This window comes from Stegostoma tigrinum, chromosome 2, assembly GCF_030684315.1.
Source record: "Stegostoma tigrinum isolate sSteTig4 chromosome 2, sSteTig4.hap1, whole genome shotgun sequence".
Lineage (NCBI taxonomy): Eukaryota > Metazoa > Chordata > Chondrichthyes > Orectolobiformes > Stegostomatidae > Stegostoma > Stegostoma tigrinum.
The window spans coordinates 138,617,527-138,640,377 of NC_081355.1; the positions used below are offsets into that span (position 1 = coordinate 138,617,527).

Consider the following 22,851-nt stretch of genomic DNA (forward strand, 5'->3'; position numbering starts at 1 on the left):
AAAACAGAGCGGCCTCACTTGGAATCTTGCGTACAGTTCTGGTTGCCCCATTACAGGAAGGATGTGGAAGCATTGGAAAAGGTGCAGTGGAGATTTACCAAGATGTTGCCTGGTCTGGAGCGAAGGCCTTCTGAGGAAAGGTTGAGGGACTTGGGTCTGTTCTCATTGGAGGTAAGAAGGCTAAGAGGGGATTTAATAGAGATATACAAGATGATCAGAGGATGAGATAGGGTGGACAGTGAGAGTCTTTTTCCTAGAATGATGACATCGGCTTGTATGAGGGGTCATTGCTGCAAACTGAGGGGTGATAGATTTAAGACAGATGTCAGAGGCAGGTTAATTTCCAGTAGGTTTATTTGCAAATGCAAGCTTTCGGAGCTCAGCTGCTGTACCTGAGGAAGAAGCTGAGCTCTAAAAGCTTGCATTTTCAAATAAACCTGTTAGATTATAACCTGGTCTGTGAGATATTTGACCTTGCATAAATTAAGAAGAATTTGAAACATAGGACCAAGAGTAGACCCTTGAGCCTGTTCCACAATTTGATGAGTTAAGTACTGATCTATGGCCTAACTCTCTCTATACATGCCTTTGTCCCAAATCTTTTATACCTTTGCTTAACAAAAATTTATTGATCTTGGATTTAAAATTAACAACTGATGCAGTGTCCTCTGCTGTTTATGGGAGAAAGTTACAAACGGCCACTGCCCTAATTCTCAGACTATCTCAGATTAAAACATCATGCTGTATTTAATGGTCCCCACTGGCAGGTTTACAGGGAAAGTGGTGTTAAATGACCTGGGTGGCCTTCCAGCTACCTGCTCCCACCCTGCCCTCAGTTTTACGGGCAGTGCTGTTCTCACCCTAATTAATACCCTTGAGTGGCCAATTACTGGCCTTAATTTTAGGGTTGGTGTGAAGGGATCATGATCAGGAATGACTGCCAGGTCACCCTGCTCAGGCTTCTGGTGATAGAAGGGAAATGCTGCTTTGTAAGTGTGGACTGTTTGTGTTTTATATTCGTTCTTAAACTTTAAATGAATTTTGGATTCAGTTCATCCACGTCTACTGATCTTACTAGGTAGGAGTATGTTGGCTTCAGTGTTCTGGAATTTATTAAGTTAGACACAATAAGTGACAGGGGCTTGGGACCTGGAATACTTGGCCAGTAGTGCAGGGACTGGGGACAAAAGTGTGACGGGCTCAGAGGGACTGGAGTGCATTTTCTACAATGCAAGAAGTATAACAAATAAGTCAAATGAACTAAGAGCATGAATTACTGTACGGAATTATGATGTTGTTGCCATTACAGAGACATGGTTAAAGGATGGACAGGACTGGCAGTTTAATATTCCCGATATTGCTGTTTCAGATGGGACAGAAAGGGAAACAAAAGGTGGGGGAGCTGCAATGCTCAGTTAGGATTACATCACAGCTGTGTTGAGGGAAGATACATTGGAGGAATCTTGCAGTGAGGTATTACGGGTGGAGCTCAGGAATAGGAAGGGTGAAATCACAATGTTGAGTGTTTTCTACAGACCTTTCAACAGCCCATGGGAGACAGAGGAGCAGATATGTAGTCAGATACTGGAAAAGTATCAAAAGAGCAGGGTAGTTTAGTGAGTGACTTCGACTTTCAGATTATTGACTTGGAATCCCTTAGGATGGAGAGCAATTTTGTTAGCTGTGTCCAGGAGGGCTTTTTGAGGCAGTATGTTGACAATCCAACCAGAGAGGAAGCCATGTTAGACTTGGCCCTAGAGAATGAGCCAGAACAGGTGATTGATGTTTCAGTAGGAAAGCATTTCAGGCTTAGTGACCATAACTCCATAAGATTTCGAGTAGTCATGGGAAAGGACACAAATGGCCCTCGGGCAAGGGTGGTTAATTGGGCAAGAGCCAATTACACCCAAATCAGACAGGAACTGGAGAATGTGAATTGGAAGCAGTTATTTGAGGACAAATCTGCCTCTGGCATGTGGGTGGTTTTCAAAGACCAGTTGTCTGAACTGCAGGACATGCATGTCTCTGCAAAACTAAAGGATAAGAATGGCAGGATTCAGGAACCATGGATGATAAGGGAGATTGTAAAGTTAGTCAAAAGAGAAAGGGAAGCATACGACCAGTCTAGACAGGTACAAACTGATGAAGCCCTGGAGGAGAACAGAGAAAGTAGGAAGGAACTTATATGTGCAATTAGGAAGCAAAAAGGGGGCCATGAAATGCCTTTAGCAAACAGGGGTCGAGGAGAATCCCAAGGCTTTTTATGCATTTGTTAGGAGGAAGGTGGATGAGTGCATGAATATGCTAGAGAATGTCAGCATATTGAAAGAGGAAGTTTTGGGAATCCTAAATTGTATTCAGATAGACAAGTCCCCAGGACCGGATGGAATCTACCCCAGGTTTTTCAGAGCGACACAGAAGGAAATATGGGGCATTGGCAGATATTTTCACATCCTCCTTACCACAGGTGAACTTCCAGAGGACTGGAGATTAGCAAATGTTGTTCCCTTAAGAATGGAGGTAGGGATAATCCAAGAAACTATAGGGCTTAGAAGAAACCAGTGAGCTTGATGTCTGTGGTAGAGAAACTCTTGGAGAAGATACTGAGGGATAAGATATATGCACATTTGAAGAAAAATGGACTGGTTAGTGACAGCCAGTATGGTTTTGTTCTGGGGAGATCATGTCTCACGAACCTGATCGAATTTTTTGAAGAGGTAACAAAGGTAGTTGATGATGGAAGGGCTATGGATATAGTTTATATGGACTTTAGTAAGGCATTTGATAAAATCCCACTGGTACAAAAACTAAAATCACATGTGATTCAGGCTGTATGGAAAACTGGCTTGGTCATAGAAGACAGAGGGTAGCAGTGGAAGGAAGTTTTTCAGAATGGAGCCTGGTAACTAGTGGTGTTCCGCAGGGGTCAGTCTTAGGCCCTTTGTTGTTTGTAGTATATATGAATGATCTGGAAGAAAATGTGATTGGTCTGTTAAGCAAATTTGCTGATGGCTTGAAGATTGACAGTTGCTCATAGTGCCAATGATCCTGAAAGTATACAACAGAATATGGACAGATTGGCGACTTGGACACAGAAATGGCAGGTAGAATTTAATCCAGACAAATGCAAGGTGATGCATTTTGGAAGATCAAATTTAAGTGTGAATTGTATTGTAAATGGCAGAACCCTTATTCCAACGCAGAGTTTTCGCTAAAACACGAACAGAAATTATTGGAGAAACTCAGCAAGTCCAGCAGCATCTGTGGGGAGAAAATAAAGTTAATGCTTCAGGCCCAGTAACCCTTCTTCAGAACTCACTCTGTAGTTCTTGCCTTATTACAGAGTTACGGCTGCTGTTTTTATCGATATTCGTTGACTGTAGCAAGTACCCACCCTTGAAAGATGTGACCTAGATATATTCCCTTTCTAAGTACAAGTAGCATAAACAACTTGACAACCATATAGTTACATCTTTTATGGAGGTTTAACATATCTCACTTTGCAGTCAAACCTGAGCGCTGTTGTTTCTGTTGGGTATTACAGTATTATCCAAAAGAGCAAGTCATGAAAATATGAAACCCTATAGTCTCTTTCGAAGGCCCCTTTCCCGAAGTCTGTTCTCCCTTCCCACCTCCCTACTGGGTGTTTTCCTTCTCCACTGAGCTCCCTATTAAGGCTCTCATTCTACCTCTCCAAATCTCACTCAGGCCTGTTTTCTCCCCTGAGATCCCCCTGTACATAAAAGGTTATGGACACCAGTTGTGTAGTACCCACAGTGAGTTTTGCTCTCAGTTTGCCTGGCAACTTACTGAGGCCAGACCTCTGCCCATCTCTGGGGCATAGGGCTCCTTTTCAACCAATTAATGCTTTAGGTAAGAGGCAGCCAGGAATCCCTGTCTCCTGTTAAATTCTGTCCAACATTTCCTTTAAAGTCTAATCACGAGAGAAACAACAACTAAAATTAAAAAGGTTACTTACTTTCCTTGAAAACATTCAATGAGAAAAATGATGATTGGTATTGCTTGCTGGTCTGCAGTCCTTTTATGCAGGATCATAGAGGTCTAACATGGGATGGATAGGACTAAAAATTAATTAAGATGTTTGGATGGCTTTCGTCTGCCACTAATCTCCAAAAAATTGTTTTCTATCTTTAATTTCAGCGCCATATAAATGTGATACTACTTTGTAAAGCTTGAAGTTATTCTCACTGTGCCTCTCCTCTTTATAGATCCTTGGTCTTGAAAAGCGAGACAAGACTCTAGACCATTCATCAGCTCAGCTCAAGAAGCAGCCATCTCATAGCAAAGATAATCGGAAGCCGGCGTCAAAAGTGCCATTGGTCCCCCCCTCAGAGTCAAGTAAACCCTCTCCCACTTCTCCCGCTGCTGACAGCATCAAAAGTCCTGAAAAGACAGACAAGCTGGAGAACTACAGCACTGCTTCCCTGAGCCCACAGAGGCCTGCCAATCTTCAACAAACTGCATCAGCTAACACCAATTCCAGCCAAACAGGCTCTCCATCTCATCTTTCTGCTAAAGAACCAACTCCGAGCATTGCCTCTGATGTATCTCTACCCTTCGCCACGCAGGAGTTACACCAGAGACTGCGGCAACTCCAAAAGTACTGACCCCCACTGCCTTTTACACTGGGTTTGGCTGGGAGGAGTTCTTTCATTACTTAAAACTGGTTGTAAGGAATGGGAATGTAAAATCATTTGTTTTTTTTCATGATTGTTTCTTAAGCAAAAGTATTCCCTACTTCTTTGAACAAGGCAAAAACTTACTTCTCATCCTGACTCCGCATATCTGCTGCTGAAACTGTCAATCATGTTATCTTTAGATGTCAAGCACACCTGGCTGCTCTCCCTTCTTCTACCCTCCATAAATTTTATACCATCCAAAACTCTGCTGTTGCTGTCTTAACTTGCACCAAACCTCATGGTTGCTATCTTCCTTGTGTTCACTGACCTCGTTGGTTCCTGGCTAAGCCACATCTTGAATATTAAAATTATCATTGTTGTTTTCCAATCCCTCCATGGCCTCATCCCTTTATCTCCTACAGTCCCATAGTCCTTTTGAGATATCAGCAATCCTCCTAATTCTGGCCTCTTGTGTACTTCCAATTTTAATTGCTCTACGTGTCTCTAATTGTTCAAGCCCTAAACTCTGGGATTTTCTCTTTTCACCTCTCCATTTGTTCACCAATTCAACAATAGGTGGCATTAAGTAGGAACATGACTCTTGCAACTGTCTCTGTATGAAGAAACAAACTTAGCAATGGGACAGACCTGTTTTCTTTTGCGTCGCTTTGGAACAGAGTAGAGGATGCTCTTCTGAGCACCAACTCCATTCAATACCTTTGATTGAACTGAAACAGATTTTTCTTTTTAAATAAAAGGCCCTCATGAAGGTACAGAGTATTGAGTTTGGAAAATTAAACTGTTTTGGTTGAAAATCTGTACAGTGCTCTGCAGCCTATTGCCATTTGATCTGTTATTTTGTTTGGGTTAAATTTTTAGTGTGATGATTCATAGTATTGCATTAGAATTGGTCTCATCAGTAAATCTTTGTACTTTTTGTGTGTTGCAGTGGAACAACTCTTGGTCAATCACCATTGGGTCAGATTCAACTAACACTTCGACACAGTTCTCAAAGAAACAAACTCATTGTAGTTGTGCATGCTTGCCGGTAGGTAATACAACAGTTTAGTTAAATGATGTGACTGCATAAAAATGAAATGAGGCTTGTAAAACAAGGGATGACAAACAGTAGCTAGGAAATATTTCTGAAAACAGCTTCTCCATAATTTGCTACATGGAATTGGAACAATAACTCGTAGAATCATAGAACCCCTACAGTGTAGAAACAGGCGCTTCGGCCCAACAAGTCCACACTGACCCTCAGCGCATCCCACCCAGATCCATCCCCCTTTCACCCACTTAATCTACACATCCTTGAACACAGCGGGGAATTTAGCATGTTCAGTCCATCTGACCTGTACATCTTTGGACTGTGGGAGGAAACCAGAGCAAACCCACACAGACATGAGGAGAATGTGCAAATTCCGCATAGATTGTCGCCTAAGCGTGGAATTGAGCGTGGGTCCCTGGCGCTGTGAGGCAGCAGTGCTAACCACTGAGCCACTGTGCTGCCTGCAATTCTTTGCATTCTTCCATGAAATTTATGGTAGGTACTCAGAGATGAGCCTAACAAAGCAGCTGACACGATTCTTGATGGAACAAGTTGATGCTGCTGGCCAACGTACTTGGTTTTTTTGCCTATGGTTTTTAGGAAAAAATATATTGAAATATTTTATTCACAAAGGTTGTGCATGCAGCTAAGGTGGTCATGCTCTGACGAGAAGGAGCAATCTTGAGTGTCTGCAGGTTTGAATAGTGTTTGGGTAATCATGTGTCCTGTGTTTATACCACTTCTTATTCCAAGCAGCAGAAGATTGTGTGTCTTTACAGATTGTGAAGATTGAGATTATGGTTTCTATCTTCCTAAATTGCTGAGTGCTTATACTAGAAGTTTGAATTGATGACGTTTAACATTAATTTTTGTCCTGCAGTAATTTAATAGCTTTTTCTGAAGATGGCTCAGATCCATATGTTCGATTGTATTTACTGCCTGATAAAAGAAGATCTGGAAGGAGAAAAACATCTGTGCTGAAGAGACAGTTAAATCCAGTCTATGATGAAACGTGAGTAGAGAAATTTTTGCATTCATTTAAAAATATTCCAGTTCAAAGTTATGGAATTATTAATCAATTAAGCTGAATGTTCCTAATTGAAATGTGATTAATGTGATGACGGTTAGTACAGTTATTACACTTGCTCGAAAGTAATGAAACGCGTGCTTTTATTTGCTAATTTTGAATGTTATTTTCTGTTGAAGTCCATCGCTTGTGTGAAACACCTAACACGAAGCTCTCCTACAATGGGCTTTTGTGTATAAGAGTAATGTTCCAACGGCCAGAAGGTTTGGGTTCAAGTCTTTCTAACTGAAGTCAGAGTTTAGAACCTAAACTAAATTAAGGCCTAATTAAAATTAAAATTGTGAAGCACCTAGTTACCAGAATTAGGAGGAGTGCAGAAATCTCAAAGGACTGTGGGACTGGAGAAGGTAACAGAAGGTGTAGGGTTGGGGCCATGGAGTAATTGGAAAATGATTATGATAATTTTATGTTCAAGACCCAATACCAAACATTCCATATGGCCTATTGTCTACTTGTATTTGCTCAGTAGTATGGTATAAGCATTTGCCTGGGTCATTGTCACTTGTGCAGTAGGGATGGATATTTCACTGAAACGTTTTTATTTTCTTAGAAATATAGCTTTGGTATATAAATCTGAAATTCTCACTACTTAGAAAGTGCACCCCATGAACTAATAACTAAAAGTGCTGGTCAAACTCAGCAAGTCTTACAGTATTTGCAGAGAGAGAAACTGATCTAAAGTTTCGAGTTCAGACCAATATAATTGTTCTTTGGAACCTACCAATTCTTTCCAACTTTGAACAATTCCAGCTTCCTGATCCCAGCTGCTGCCTCTTCAATGTGGATGTGTAATTCCTCTTTCCGTACATCCATCCACCAACAAATCAGTCGGAGTGCTCACTACTCCTTCCCTGAAAGGGGACCAGAACAGTATTATCCATTGCCATCCTCCTCGGCCTGATTGAGTACATTCTCACTTTGAATGACAGGCCCCAAAGTTGAGTCATGGATTCAAAGACTGAGCACTAATTCGGGCTGTGACTCCATTTCTGTCACCAGATGCTGAGTTTCTCCAGAACTTAACTTTTTGTATTCCAGACCTTCAGCATCTTCAGTGCTTAATTTTTAAGCGCGCCAGATGACATGGAATGAGTGAGGAAAGACTGTCTGGTCTTATTCCTGTTTTATACTGTTCCAACAATAGATCTAGTTAATCTAACAATGGCTTTCGTTATCCGATGCTCAGAGTACAGAGGAGAAAAATATTGACCATTTATTGCCATTGTTTCTTCAGATTAGTAATACTTGATGGGTTAATGCAGTGATATGAATGCTGGGTTAGTGACAGCAGGATCAATCTGAGTGGTGATAACTCTCCCATTGGATTTGCACTTGCTCAGGGTGAGGTACTAAATGGTTGCAGGCGCCTGGGAACTGTGCCAAAGGATAAGTCAAAGCCTTGGGGAAAACAAGCAGTAGAATGAATTCTTAAATTTTGTCTCCTGTCAAGTCCTACTTTCAGTCTAGAATTAGTCTTTTTCCAGACAGAATTAATGCCAGGATCTCAATGCCACACATTGATTTTGCTTTTGCGAATGTATATTTGAATGTTCATGCCCTAATTGATCAGGAGACAATCTTGGCACCCCATTAGAGGTGCCAGACACTTCCAGGAGGTGAGAGCTGTCTGCCTGTCGTGAGGAACAAAGACAGATGGCAGTTTATTGGTGGAGCCTGGTGCTGCCTCACCAAAGTAACAGGTAGCTTCACCATGGGCCAGCAGCATTAATGGGGCTGGAGGGGGCTGTGAGGGAGAAATGCAAGTCCAACACTTGCACCAGTGCAAGTAGGCCCCAGGAGAAATCAGTGAAAAAACTAAATCTTTGCACCAACTCCACAGCTCTGCACCAGACTATTTCTGAAAAGCAAAACTTCCATTTTCTTTCCACTTCCAACACTTCTTTAAATTTTCAAACCGCGCTGCATATCCTGAGATGACCTCTACCACAGTTTTAAAATCCAGCCCTCACCAGATTCCAACCCAGCCCTTTGAAAATCTAGACCACCACCCCACCACCATCGTCAGAGTCTTCACCCGTTCACAAGAAAGCAGGTGAGAGCACTAGATGCTCAGTATTTATTAATTCACAGACCGAGATTATGGAATTAAAGTGATATATGTGGTAATACAGCATATTTTATTGAAGATTTTTCTGTTTGTTAACAATACTGTCTCTCTTTCTGCTGATCACATGCAACAGAATGAAATATGAAATCTAAGATGTGTGGGATGTATGCCAAACAGTTGATCTACTGTTCAGCAAGTGCTCCACGTGACAGACCAATGTCCTGTAATGGATAGGGATGTGCACATTTTGCAAAATCTGATTTGATGGAGATGCAGCTCCCTATTTGTTTTTCCACAGATTTGAGTTTATTGTGTCCCAGGCAGAGGTACAGAAAAGAACTCTGGATGTAGCTGTAAAGAACAGTGGTGGCTTTTTATCGCGGGACAAAGGGCTTCTGGGAAAGGCAAGTACCACATTTGCATTTATAGAACATAGAACAGTACAGCACAGAACAGGCCCTTCAGCCCACGATGTTGTGCCGACCATTGATCCTCATGTATGCACCCTCAAATTTCTGTGACCATATGCATGTCCAGCAGTCTCTTAAATGACCCCAATGACCTTGCTTCCACAACTGCTGCTGGCAACGCATTCCATGCTCTCTCAACTCTCTGTGTAAAGAACCCGCCTCTGACATCCCCTCTATACTTTCCTCCAACCAGCTTAGCCATTTCTGCCCTGAGAAATAGTCTCTGGCTATCAACTCTATCTATGCCTCTCATTATCTTGTATACCTCAATTAGGTCCTCTCTCCTCCTCCTTTTCTCCAATGAAAAGAGTCCGAGCTCAGTCAACCTCTCTTCATAGGATAAGCCTCCAGTCCAGGCAGCATCCTGGTAAACCTCCTCTGAACCCTCTCCAAAGCATCCACATCTTTCCTGTAATAGGGCGACCAGAACTGGACGCAGTATTCCAAGTGCGGTCTAACCAAAGTTTTATAGAGCTGCAACAAGATCTCACGACTCTTAAACTCAATCCCTCTGTTAATGAAAGCCAAAACACCATATGCTTTCTTAACAACCCTGTCCACTTGGGTGGCCATTTTAAGGGATCTATGTATCTGCACACCAAGATCCCTCTGTTCCTCCACACTGCCAAGAATCCTATCCTTACTCCTGTACTCATCTTTCAAATTCGACCTTCCAAAATGCATCACCTTGCATTTATCCAGGTTGAGCTCCATCTGCCACCTCTCAGCCCATCTCTGCATCCTGTCACTGTCCCGCTGCAGCCTACAACAGCCCTGTATACTGTCAACGACACCTCCAACCTTTGTGTCGTCTGCAAACTTGCTGACCCATCCTTCAATCCCCTCATCCAAGCCATTAATAAAAATTACAAACAGTAGAGGCCCAAGGACAGAGCCCTTTGGAACACCACTCACCACTGACTTCCAGGCGGAATATTTTCCTTCTTAGGATAAAATTCTTCTGAAGAATCATATAATCATTATTCTTTGTATTTATGTAGCACTTTTGAAATTGCTAAATGTTCTAAGGCGCTAAATATGCATGTTATCAAATACAATTTGACACTGAGCCACATAAGGAAATACTAGAGGACATAACCGTAAACCTAATCAAAAAGGTACAGTTTGACTGATATCTTGTGAAAAGAACAAGGTTGAGACTTAAAGAAGGGATTCTAGAGTTTAGCCTTTGGGCAGCTGACAGCTCAACCACCAATGGTGGAACAATTAAAATAGGGAATAAAACAAATTGCTGGAGAAACTCAGCAGGTCTGGCAGCATCTGTGGAGAGAGAAAAGGAGTTACCATTTTGAGTCCAATGACTCTTGTTCAGAACACACTCTTCTGAATTCATCCTACAGTCTCCATTGAACCAGTCTTAATCCCGTGGCATTATGGTAATTGTAGAGTGAGGAATATGCTAGCCATGAGTTTTTGTTTGAATACAAGTCTGGCCCATCCTGTTTAGTGCCACAGAACACAATGTAGCGTAGTCTCGATGTGAAGACGTTCAGTGCAACTAAAGAGTGAAGAGTGACAAACCGGATCGTATCCAGACACTACATTAGAAGTTGTATGCTGAAGTTTAGCTGAAGAGCCAGTTAAAATGGCATGTGTATATATAGCTTCTGTGACAAGTCAAATATTGCACATAATTGCCGGCCAGTAATGTAGCCAGCACATTGAGAGATCACTACACAAGTGGAAAGAGTGTGAAACAAAGTGCTTGAGCTAACAAATTTGTGATTAAAATCAACTTTTTATATCCATTTATGCTGTGTACCGCCTCAGCCTATGGAGTTAGTAACGTAAGCATAGAGTGTTCCAATTGATGATACGTTCAATTTGTTTAGGAACAGGTGGGACCTGGTCAGAGTGTTTTAGGAGATCACTCAGATCAGTTCAGCTGTTTGTCAGTGATTTTAAAAAAATTGGAGAAGTAATTACACTTTGCTGAAGTGCTACTGTTAACTGGTTCTATGTGTTCAGGACAAAGTAGGGCCTATGATCAGGAGGGTTCTACTCAGGAAATAGGGCTTAAGTAGCTGGGAGATGAACAGTTACTAGCAGCGCATGGCTTTGGAGTTATGATCATACCTCTGTTTAGATGCTGGACTATAACTTGGCCAAAGCGGAACAACACAGCCTCAGAAGCCAGTGAACTCTGCTCAAAACTAAAATAAAGCACTGGGTCTGGGACCTGTGAGAAAACCAAGAGCAGTGGTGGCTTGACGAAGCTAACTATTTGGTAATAAGCTGAAGTAGCAACAGTAATTGGATGCTTGTGGGGTCTTGGGAAAGGGATTGAATCATCAGGAGTAGAGCAGTCATTGAATTGGTCCAAAATAGAATTACTTAGAGAGTTCCCCAGTAGACCATTGCAAGTGAAGAAATAGAATCTCTTGTGAAAGAGACAACTTTTTAATGATACGTCATGATACATAGTGTCACTAATGTCTGGGCGGGTTGCTGAGAAATCAATAGGATTAATCTTGACTGGCTACTTGATTGCAGGACTATCTGTTTGAATGCTGCATGACTTGTTACCGTATTTATCTCCTGTTAATTCTGGATGTTAAAGTATAAACTATAATATATCGTTGCTGTTGGTTTCTAACCTTGTACAGTGAAGTTTTCTGTTTTCTTCAGAATGATAATCTTGTGGCTTTATTGTGTGGGATTTCAACTTTTCCTTATTAAACAAAAATGTTACTGGCACCTATCCAGATTATTACATAATTGAGCAGTCTGGTTTTCGATAGTGCCAGACTCCTTAATTGGCATCTGCTTTTGTCACATCATCTAATTAAAAAAAAATACCTTCCATAACATGGTTCTTCACTGTTTAATTCGATATTTTTAAGATGAAAAAGAAAATCTCAAAATATACAGTGTATCAGTCAACATTTGAACGGGGAGGTATAACAGTTCATATCTGTAAATTGCTTTGAGTAAATTTAAGGAGAAGATACAGATTATTAGTTAGCAATGGTTTGAAGGGTTATGAACAGTGGTCAGGGAAGTGGAATTGAGCTGAGATAAGTTCCGCTATGATTGTATTGCTTACTCCTGCTTCTAGTTTTTATGTTCTTGTGTTTTGTACTGCTATATGTATAATTTCTTTCCTTGTAGCTTCTAATGGAAATGACAGAGGAGGTGATTAAAGGCTCAACACAATGGTAAGTACGAAAATGTTGCCTATAAAAACTGAAGAAAGAAGCTTGGTTGGAAATGCTGCATACTCGTAGCTGCAGAAAATATTTTCAGCATCTGATCAATTCTCTCATTTATATTGAATATCATCATTAAGGCAGTTTAGAGTCAGAAATGAAAGTGGATACTGAGCTAGATTGGGAGATATTACGTGTGATGATGAAAAGTTGGATCAGAGGTTGGCTTTACAGGGATTTTTTTTTACGAAAGGGGGCGAAGTAGGGTGATGGAGAGAATCCCATATCACGAGGATTTTATGGATGAAGTTATATTTACTAATGGTGAACTGAAGCATTGGGAGGAGGAGGAGTGGGAGATATTCGAGATGGTGAATCTGTCGATTTCGGGCAGGTATTAAAGTGCGTGAGGGAATTTCAACAATGAGGAAAGGGATTTAAGCGTAAGGATAGGAATTTTAAATATGAGAAGCCATTTAGAAATGGGGTCAATCAAAGTAAAAGATGTGGCTATGTAGAAAACCGACATTCTGGATGAGCTGAAGGGAATCGGAGATCTGCAAGAGAAGTATTAGAACATGAATATGCTTTTTAATGTAACTGTACCTCCACCACTTTCTCTGGCAGTTCATGCCACACAGTAACCACTCTCTTTTAAAACAAAAAGTTGTCCCTCATGTCCTTTTTTTTAAAATCTTTCTTTTCTGACCTTAAAAATTTGCTGTTCAGTTTTGAACATCCCCATCCTAAGAAAAAGACCCTTGTCACTTAGCTTATCTATGCCCCCACTGATTTTATAAACCAGGTGAGGGCTTCAGTGGCAGATTTATTCAGTGAGATGAAAGCAGTGAAGTAAATGATCCTAATCAAGGCAAGATGATAGTGCCAGCTGTCTCAGCCAGCATGGAAGTCAGACCCATTGCTGTTGATGTTCCTGGATCTTGGATATTGAAATTAAGAGTAAAATTCACATTTGACTGACACCAAACTCGGAGGTGTAGCAGATGGTGAGAATTATATCATATGCCTGCAATACGAGAAGTTGGTGGAATAGGCAGGCAAGTTGCTGATGAAATTCAGTGTACTGAAGTGAGAGGTGATGCATTTTAGCAGAGGAAAGGGCAATGTCTACTTTGTGGTGTAGTTCTAAAGTGTGTGTAGGGGACAGAGGAACCTGGGCATGCACATATGTAGATTGTGAAAGACAGCAGAGCGTGACATCTTGTGTTTCTTAAACGTGGCTACTAAATTTTTTTTAAAAAGCCAGAAGGTTAGACAGCAAAATGACAAAGCCTGGGTTAATTTGCAATTATAGTATTGTGTGCAGTTTTGACCATCTCATTTCAGGAAGTGCTGAGATGTTGTGAAATGGTTCCAATGGTCTTCATCAAGGTTTGGTTTGGAAAGCTGGGGCAGTCCTTGAGCAGAAGTTGACCAGAGACCTTATAGATGGATACAAGATTTTGACAGTTGTTCTCATTACCTGATGGTAGAAGGACAAGGAGACCCAGATTTAAGGATTTGGCAAGAAATACAAAGGATGTAAGAAAAACCTTTTGCCACAAATGGTATTGACCTAGAACCTGAACATAGCAAGCCAGGCAGCATTAGAGGAGCAGGAGGGCTAACGTTTCGGGCCTAGACCCTCCTTCAGAAAATTTTCTGAAGGAGGGTCTAGGCCTGAAACATCAGCCTTCCTGCCCCTCTAATGCTGCTTGGCCTGCTGTGTTCTTCCAGCTTTATACCTTGTTGTCTCAGGTTCTCCAGCATCTGCAGTTCCTACTATCTCTGATACCCTTGACCTAGAACCTGCTGCCTCTGAAGTTGGTGGAACTGGAGATGATCGATGACTTCAAAAGGAAATTGAATAGGCATTTAAGGGCTATGAATTTAGAAGATTACTGAGGTCGAGTGGAGAGATGGGACAGACTTAAGTACTTGACAGACAGCTGTGATTATTCCATATATCAAATGCCCTGAAGTGTCATAAAAGACAATGTTCGGTTTGCCTGTCATCATACTGTAAGATGCAATCTAGTTTTTTGCAATGACTGAGGTCCTGTTGTTGATTCCAGTAAGTCTCATTTCACTGTTATGAAATTCTTAGATTGGCCTCAGCAAACCAAACAAAGATCAGAATTTTTTTTTCATTTTTTTGTGATATTCCATAGGGTGAAGAAAACCGTATTTGAGAACTTTTTTGTTTTAACACAATCAGATACAGTGTTTGCAATGTATATAATTTTATGTGAATTCACCTTCCAGGTATGATTTAACAGAGGATGGGACCAGGCACCAACCTCAGGCCTAGAGAATGCACTAACACAGTGTCGTTACCATTGGCCACCCAAGCTTTTAGCAGGTTTCTTTTTAAACAAACGTATCCCAGGAGCTCCAGCATCGCCCCTGAAACTTTGCACATGTGCCACTAGATCACAAAAGATGTCACCCTCTCATAAATAGTTTACTGAGTTATAGCACTGCTTGCTGCATATTTTTAAAACACTTTTATTCGTGAAGTAATTTTTAAAATTATTTTTCATCAAAACAATGACTGACATATCACTCATGGTTGTAAAGTGGATAAACTGTGGTGTATGTACTGACTATCCTTTGTCAAAAGAAAATATCTTTACTGTACAAGACTGTAATATACGGTGTGAGGCAGAAAGTGAATCCAGGATTACTTCAGCCTTGTTTTCTGTAGGTTTGCAATGTATAACATGTAAATACAGCAAGTGTAATTGCTATATTGTTATGTGTTCTCAGACATTTGTGAAGGATACAGAAGGGAGAATGTTCCATTTATTGAAGTAACAAACATTGCATGTCTCACTGAGCAATTGCCTCATGCTTTTACAGTAGCCTTGCAGCATATAGTTCTGCATTAGAAGCATGTGCTATGATGTGAAATATGTCGGCTTTATTGACTTGTCGTTCAACTCTCACATCACGTTGTGTACTTACCAGTGCAGTTGTGAGGAGCTGAAAGCTAAGGAGGCAGAAACCTGCACTTTACAATTGTGAATCTTGAGTAATAACTATGGGAATTTAGTAGTAACTATTTATATTAGTTTAATTTTGTTTTTATTTTGGAGATTTAATCATCATATTTTTAGTCAGTTCTTATCCCTATATTATTCACTGCCTTCTGTCTTTTGTAGTTTTGCCTTGCCCTGGGGAGCTCCCAGAGTATTCACTCAGTGCTTAATGACCATCAAGACAAACAGCTTCCCTGATTCTAGATCTCCTCTAAATCTATTCTTCATTGAATTGATGGGAGATGTGGCAATTGCATGCTTTGTTTTCTTCACCTGTATACATGACATCAAAATGAAAGCATGCGGGAGAGTGTAAATTGCATACTGACAGGCATACTGTCGGAGTACTAGTACATTATATCTAAAAATGTATTAAAACTATTAATGCTTTGTAGTATTTCAGATGTACTGACATCTTCTATCAGTGTATGAAAGTTTAATTCAACACAATTGAATCAAAAGTTAAGTAAAAGGTTCAAAAACCGACCATGAAGTAAGTTATTGTTTGATTTTGGATATTAGAAGATATTCTAGCTTTGAGTTATAGAAGCAGAATATTTTTAGGTTTTATTGTGCTGTGTCTCACAGTTAGTATGTCAATTCTGGGATCACAGTATAATGAGAATGTCTCTGTCTCTTAAAAGTATACTGACTTACTAATCGTGAGACAATGCACATTTAACATCAAATCTCAAACCCCTAAAAATGATTCAGTTCACTTGCCATTTTGTTTCAGTTAACCAGAAATTTAATCGTGTTATAAATGCTGCAATGCTATTTTATATCCCAAGCACCTGTTTAGCGGAATACATTCTCTCAAACAGTTCTAAACAGAACAGTTAACTTCATCCTGTGGTATCAAGATTATTGTTGTATAAGTAATGTTCCAAGGCAAAAGTGGTATTAAATGTAACAAGTATTGAGTTATGTTGACAAAATCCAGGTCACTGATAGAAAACCAGAAGGTCAGTTATTTGTACCTTTTAAACAATGTAGTTCACAATTATTTCATTTTTCTTGGTACAGTGTTTATTTCCAACTATATGCAGAACTTTTCCCTTTTTATAAGAAATGAAAAATAATTTCTACAATCATGTTTTAATTCCATTTTATTTCATTTAGATGATCTGATTTTAAACATTGCAAACAAGAGTTGACTACTTCATAATGTCAATAAAACAGAATAATTATCTTCTAAAAGTACTTGCCCCCCGCATTGATGATTAATCATTCCCCAGGCGCTCTAGCATTTCAATTCAAATGTGTTGAGGATTCTTATTCTTAACAAGAAAATCATAAGCATCAACAAAATGGAATTTACATTTGCAGTAATTTTTGTTCACAGATAATTCTGTCCCATTGAATGCAAAATAATATTAGAGATTACATGCAATTGCATTAAGTGCACTGTGTGACTGGTGTTAATTCTGTAATATTAGTGTTCACTTCTCAAGAATGGAATAATGCAGCTGAATCAGTCGAGTCTAATGCTTCAAGCTACCATTGTCTGCTCTGTGCAGGTATTATTGTGCCTTAAGTATAAATGTATTAAGATATTATGAAAACAATTTCATGTTTGAAGATCATTATACTTCACAGATTTTTGGGGTTTTTAGCTGTCATATTTATGATATTTACTTTGCAGAATTATTAATGCTAGAAAATAAAGTTTCTTTCTTACATGTTATTCATCAGGATGAAGGCCTCTTTGTTTTACCCAAATGATACTGTCAGTCTTTTTTTCTACAATTGCATATCCCCAGTGTGTTCGTTTTAGTATTATTTAGGACCATCTACAACTTGGCAAGTTTGGAAATGTCACCATCATCTAAGAAAGATCTGTTGGCTTGCGATACACGATGGACTATTTTCCTCCAGCCTGTAGATTGACTTGCTTATGATTATATATTGTAAAACATTATTCGAATGCTGACGAATGGGAAATTCAGAGGCGAATAATTAACGGCAAGGGAGATAAAAAGCCACAGTCTATTTTATCATTGTTTGGAAACTTAAGACTTTTGAGCATGTTGTTTTCATTCTAAATATTTTCAAGTTTTGTTTTCTGGCAATTCCAATGTTCAGTAATTGAATTGTTTTTATGTCAACTGTATATGCAAAAGCAATATACAGTAATTAAAACTATTAAGAAATGGATTTGCTTTATTCTTTTGCAATTCATAAGGACACTTGAAATAAAAATATTAGTTGTAAATGTAAAGTCTTGTTTGGCAATTTATTTGTCTCCTGTTCCACCAAGTACTTCAAATTGCTATTGTTGTGATTTACCAGTTATTGTCATTACATAAACAACCAAGGCATAAAAGAGTGTTGTTTTGACAGTTTTGACGAAAGGAACTGCAAACTCATCATTAATAGTTAACCTGCTGTTAGCTGACAAGAGTAGAGGAATCAGCCTTGATTAATTCTATCCTTACTATCATCATTAATAGGATTAAAATGTGGTCGAAAATGTGTTGGGAAAATATTTACCATTATTACCATCATCAGAGCCAGCAATTTATGGAAAGAAAAGTACTGTGGGTTGCTACAATAGCTTAATGTCAACATCTGTGTTATTCTAAAAATTGCCAGTTTGTGTAGTAAGCATAAATTAAACTCTCTGCACTAATTTCAGGTTGCAACATTTTAAGGATGATTTTTTAAAATATTTCTGCAATGCCATACAGTTTATTTGACCCATAAAGGAGCAGCAGAAACTGGAATCTCATTCCTGAGATAGTAAATTGTTATTGCTGATTACTAGAATTTTTATTTTCTTCCCTATTTTCCCATTCAGTTTCTTGTTGCTGTCTCAGCTCTTTTTCCTTTTTTCTTCATTTCGTACTCCTTTCCTATTCAAATATCAGAACAGATGTTTGAAGTGGTTAAAAAGGTGTAAGGAATACTTGCCATTATTAGTTGAGGCATTGAGTTTAAGAGGAGGGATGTTCTGCTGGAATAGTATAAAACATTGGAATGCCACAGCTAGAGTATTGTGTGCAGTTCTGGAGTCCACATTGCACCCTCTCCAGTGCACAGATGAGATTTACCAAGAATAACAGTGTGGAGCTAGAGGAACACAGCAGGCCAGGCAGCATCAGAGGAGCAGGAAAGCTGACATTTCAAGTCGGGACCTTTCTTCATAAGGTTCTGAAGAAGGGTCCTGACCCGAAACATCAGCTCTCCTGCTCCCCTGATGCTGCCTAGCCTGTTGTCTTCCTCCAGCTCCACACTGTGTTAGCTCTGACTCCAGCATCGGCAGTTCTTACTATCTAAGATTTACCAAGAAGTTGCTTGAGCTCATGAACAAAGAACAGTACAGCGCCAGAACAGGCACTTCAGTCCATCAAGTCTCTACTGACACATGGTGTGTTTCTAAACTAAATGTCTTTTGCTTCTCACTGTCTGTAACCTTCTGTTACCTGCCTATTCATATTTCTGTCAAGACGCCTCTGTAAATGTTGCCGTTGTATCTTCCTCCACCACCACCTCTGGCGGCACTTTCCAGGCACATAACACCCTCTGAAGATTTTGCCTCTCGCTGTTGTATCACTGTCTACTGTTTCCTTGTGGATCTTTGAGTGAGGGTTCCTTCATACCATTTCCTCCTTTACAATAGTCACCTGTTAAGACTCATGGTCAGTACATCAATTTGCTTCCTGTTGCATCAGGTTTTGAATTGGTGTCTTGTGCAGAATATCTTGCATGTTGAGCAAAATATGCCCCTTCTCCATAAACAACAGCTACAAAAATTTGCCAGGTATCAGTTATGACATGTTAGTTACATAATGATCTCTACCCAAGATATGCTAATACATTTATAATACTTTGTTTTTTGTTATTAAATTATTCAACATCTGTCCTTATGAATCTTTTCCAGGAGATCTAGATTTTCTACCAAATGGTCATCTAATTTAGGTCAGTTATTGAATGGTTTTCTCTATTAGTCAAATTAAGAAAACACATCCCATACCACAGAAGTATACTTTAAACTGAAAAGCCCATGGGATCCAAGGAAATTTGGCAAATTGATCTGGCTGAGTGGCAGGAAGCAGAAGGTGCTAGCTAAGGGCTGTTTTTCTGTTTGGAAGTTTGTCCACTGAGGTTCCACAGGGGTCAGTGTTGGTGGGCCTCCTGCTTGTGGTTTATATAAATAATTTAGACTGATCAGCTAGTTCTCAGATGACAAAAATTATTGGTGAGGTGGGTCAATAGTGAGGGGCATAGCCTTCAACTACAAGAGGATACAAATGGGCTGATCAGTATCAAATATGGCTGATTAAAAAGATATGAAGTATTCTGGATATGCTTGATTATCTTGAAATACCACAAAAATTTAGGGAGATTGCATTTTATCTGTGACACTGTCATATCCCTGTCTGCTATCCATTTCAGCCTCAGGTGACATTCTGTGCAGAGTTTACACATTCTCCCCGTGTCTGCGTGGGTTTCCTCCAAGTACTCTGGTTTCCTCCCACAGTCCAAAGATGTGCAGACTAGGTGGATTGGCCATGCTAAATTGCCCATATAGTGTCCAGGTATGTTTAGGTTAGATGGGTTAGACATGGGAAATGCAAGGATAGGGGAATGGGTCTGGGTCTTTGGAGAGGCAGTGTGGACATGTTGGGCGAAATGGCCAGTTTTCACACTGTAGGGATACTATTAAGTGTGAGGTGATGCACTTGGGCAGGATAAACAAGATAAGGGAATACATGATGATGATCAGTAGGACCTTGAGAATCAGCATGTATGCTGGTCCCTTGCCAGGACAGGTAGATAAATTGGTTAAGAAAGCATACTTGCTTTTATAACCATCTGCTCTCAAATAATACTGGACTGTATAAAGTATAGATTAGGCCACAGCTAATGTATCATGTGCTGTTCCTGAATCCACATTATTGAAGGATATGTTTGCACTGGAGAGGGTATGGGGGAGATTTATTGAGATGTTGCCTGGGCTTGAGTTTGTTACAGAGCCATCTCTTTTTAAGGGAAATAACTGCAGCCTGTCCCTGGAAATTTAAGAAGCATCGTGGTTGTGATGTATTAAATGGAGGAGTATAGGGAGGGGCAGGGGAAAGGCTTTTTCACCCAGAAGGTGGTTGGAATCTGGAACTCTCTATCTGTTAGAATCGTAGAGCCAGAAACTCAAATAATAATATTTAACTGTGCATTGCAATGCCAAGGCACACAAGGCCATGGCCAAGTGCTGGAAAATGGGATTAGAATAGTCAGGTGGACATGTTTGACTGGACCACACGTAATGGCCCTTTTTTCCTGGGTGTAGATCTCTATTACTTTATTGTGAATAGCCAAGATAGTGTTATTTTGCATTTATTCCAACACTTGTATTTTTTTTCATGCAAGAGGCCTGGCAGGTAAGGCAGATGAATTTAGGGGCATAGTTTGGTATATGGGACTGTGGTATTGTAGCTATTACAGAAATGTGCCCCAGAGAGGGGCAGCTTAGTGTTCTGGCTTATGGTGTATTTGGTTAAGGATAACGTTAGGGTTGAATTTAGGGAGGATGTTCCTGGGAGTACATCAAGTGAAGTTATGTGAGTGGAACAGAGGAATAAAAAAGGAATGATCACTTTGCTGGGATTAACTCCAAGGACCCCCAGTAGTCAGCGTGAAATGGTAGATTTTGAACCAACATGAAACTTAAAGCATAAAGGCATCAGAAAATATCCCAATGCTATTGAGTTGGCCTATTTGGCACACATTCTTGTTCTGCTTAATAGAACTAGTGACAGATGTCAGATGTAGGTTCTTTACTCAGAATAGTAAGGGCATGGAATGCCCTGCCTGCAACAGTAGTAAACTTGCCAACTTTAAGGGCATTTAAATGGTCATTGGATAAACACATGGATAATAATGGAATAGTGTAGGTTAGTTGGGCTTCAGATTGGTTTCACAGGTCGGCGCAACATCAAGGGCCCATACTGTGCTTTGGTGTTCTATGTTCATTTCCTCCAATCTCCCATGTGTCTGGCAGTTCATCTGAAATGAAAATAAAATTTAGTAGAGGCATTCCATTTGAGTAGATCATTATCTTGGGCAATAAAGAAAATAAAATTGAGATGCAAATTAAGGAGGTAGCTTGATTAAAGACTAAGCCTGTCAAATCAACATCCTTCAAGTCAACCAGTTAGTTACTATTGCTTTGGTATAAATATAGATGAATAAACTTGCAAGGAAAAGTAGTGCAAGAGTTGTGGAGCATTCATAACATGGGACATTATGTTAGTACCCCAGTCTATATTTATAATTAAATTGCTGAAAGGAACAAGTACTCCTGAAATATGTTCAGCAGCATGTTGGACAGCAGAGCCTTTCCACTCCAATCGGAAAGGAGATGCTACTTGACTTGGTTCTTGGGAATGAGTTGGATATTATGGATCAATTGGAAGATGAGGAACATTCAGGGCACAGTGATAATTGTATCATTAGGTTTTATTTAGCATTGGGAAGGACAAGAAGCAATTCAAATGGGTACAATGCGATCTGGAACGGAGTTTGCTTAGCAGAACTGAAACTGAGCATCAGTGAGCAACAACACCATCCATTCCTGCTGATGGTTGTGGTCAGACTGATGTGGCCATAAGTGGATTGGTTAGGCTTAGAAGTTTAGGGCAAAAGTAGGCCATTCTGACCATTGAACATCTGTGCTATTCCAGATCATGGCAAATTGTCTCCTCGATGCTACTACCCTGATCATCTAGCATTACAAAAGTTCACCACCCTGAATGAAGAAATTCCTCCCTATATCAGGATAAGATTCAGGCCATATCATTTATTCATTGACAAGATGAGGATGTCACTGGTTTATTGCCCATCCCTAATCGCCCAGAGGGCATTTAAGAGTCACCCACATTTCTGTAGGTTTGGAGTCACATGTAGGCTAGACCAGGTATGGATGGCAGTTTCCTTCCCCGAAAGGGCATTAGGGAACCAGATAGGTTTTTCCCCAGCAATGGATTCACAGTCACCATTAGATTCTCAACTCCAGATATTTATTGAATTCAAATTCCACTATCTGCTGTGGCAAGATTTGAACCCAGGTCTCCAGAACATTATCTGGGTCTCTGGATTGACAGTCCAGCGATAATACCACTAGGCCATCACCTTCCCATAAGTGTTTACTACCAAGATTATGTCTCCTAGTTCACCAGCCACGGTAAACATGCTCTCTGTATCCACCCACTTACGCCCTGGAAGAATTTAATGAGATTACCTCCCAATCTTTGAAACTCTAGGGAATACAGACCTAATTTCCTCAGTCTATTTTAGTTGATATGACATACATAGGTAATTCTCC

General features: G+C 40.1%; 1 protein-coding gene and 1 pseudogene across 4 annotated transcripts in view; one reads left to right on the forward strand and one right to left on the reverse strand.

The window, feature by feature from the left end:
- esyt2b (extended synaptotagmin-like protein 2b) overlaps nucleotides 1–17,748 on the forward strand; it is a 228,004-nt gene extending 210,256 nt beyond the window's left edge. For all 4 annotated transcript variants that reach the window (XM_048555387.2, XM_048555396.2, XM_048555406.2 and 1 more), the window contains 6 exons: nucleotides 4,230–4,621; nucleotides 5,590–5,688; nucleotides 6,572–6,703; nucleotides 9,145–9,250; nucleotides 12,449–12,495; nucleotides 14,752–17,748. In XM_048555387.2, the coding sequence (XP_048411344.1) occupies nucleotides 4,230–4,621; nucleotides 5,590–5,688; nucleotides 6,572–6,703; nucleotides 9,145–9,250; nucleotides 12,449–12,495; nucleotides 14,752–14,797 (822 nt within the window). In that variant the 3' untranslated portion in view covers nucleotides 14,798–17,748. The remainder of the gene's footprint in view (nucleotides 1–4,229; nucleotides 4,622–5,589; nucleotides 5,689–6,571; nucleotides 6,704–9,144; nucleotides 9,251–12,448; nucleotides 12,496–14,751) is intronic.
- Nucleotides 17,749–18,971: 1,223 nt separating this feature from the next.
- LOC132206650 (protein mono-ADP-ribosyltransferase PARP14-like) overlaps nucleotides 18,972–22,851 on the reverse strand; it is a 44,584-nt pseudogene continuing 40,704 nt past the window's right edge.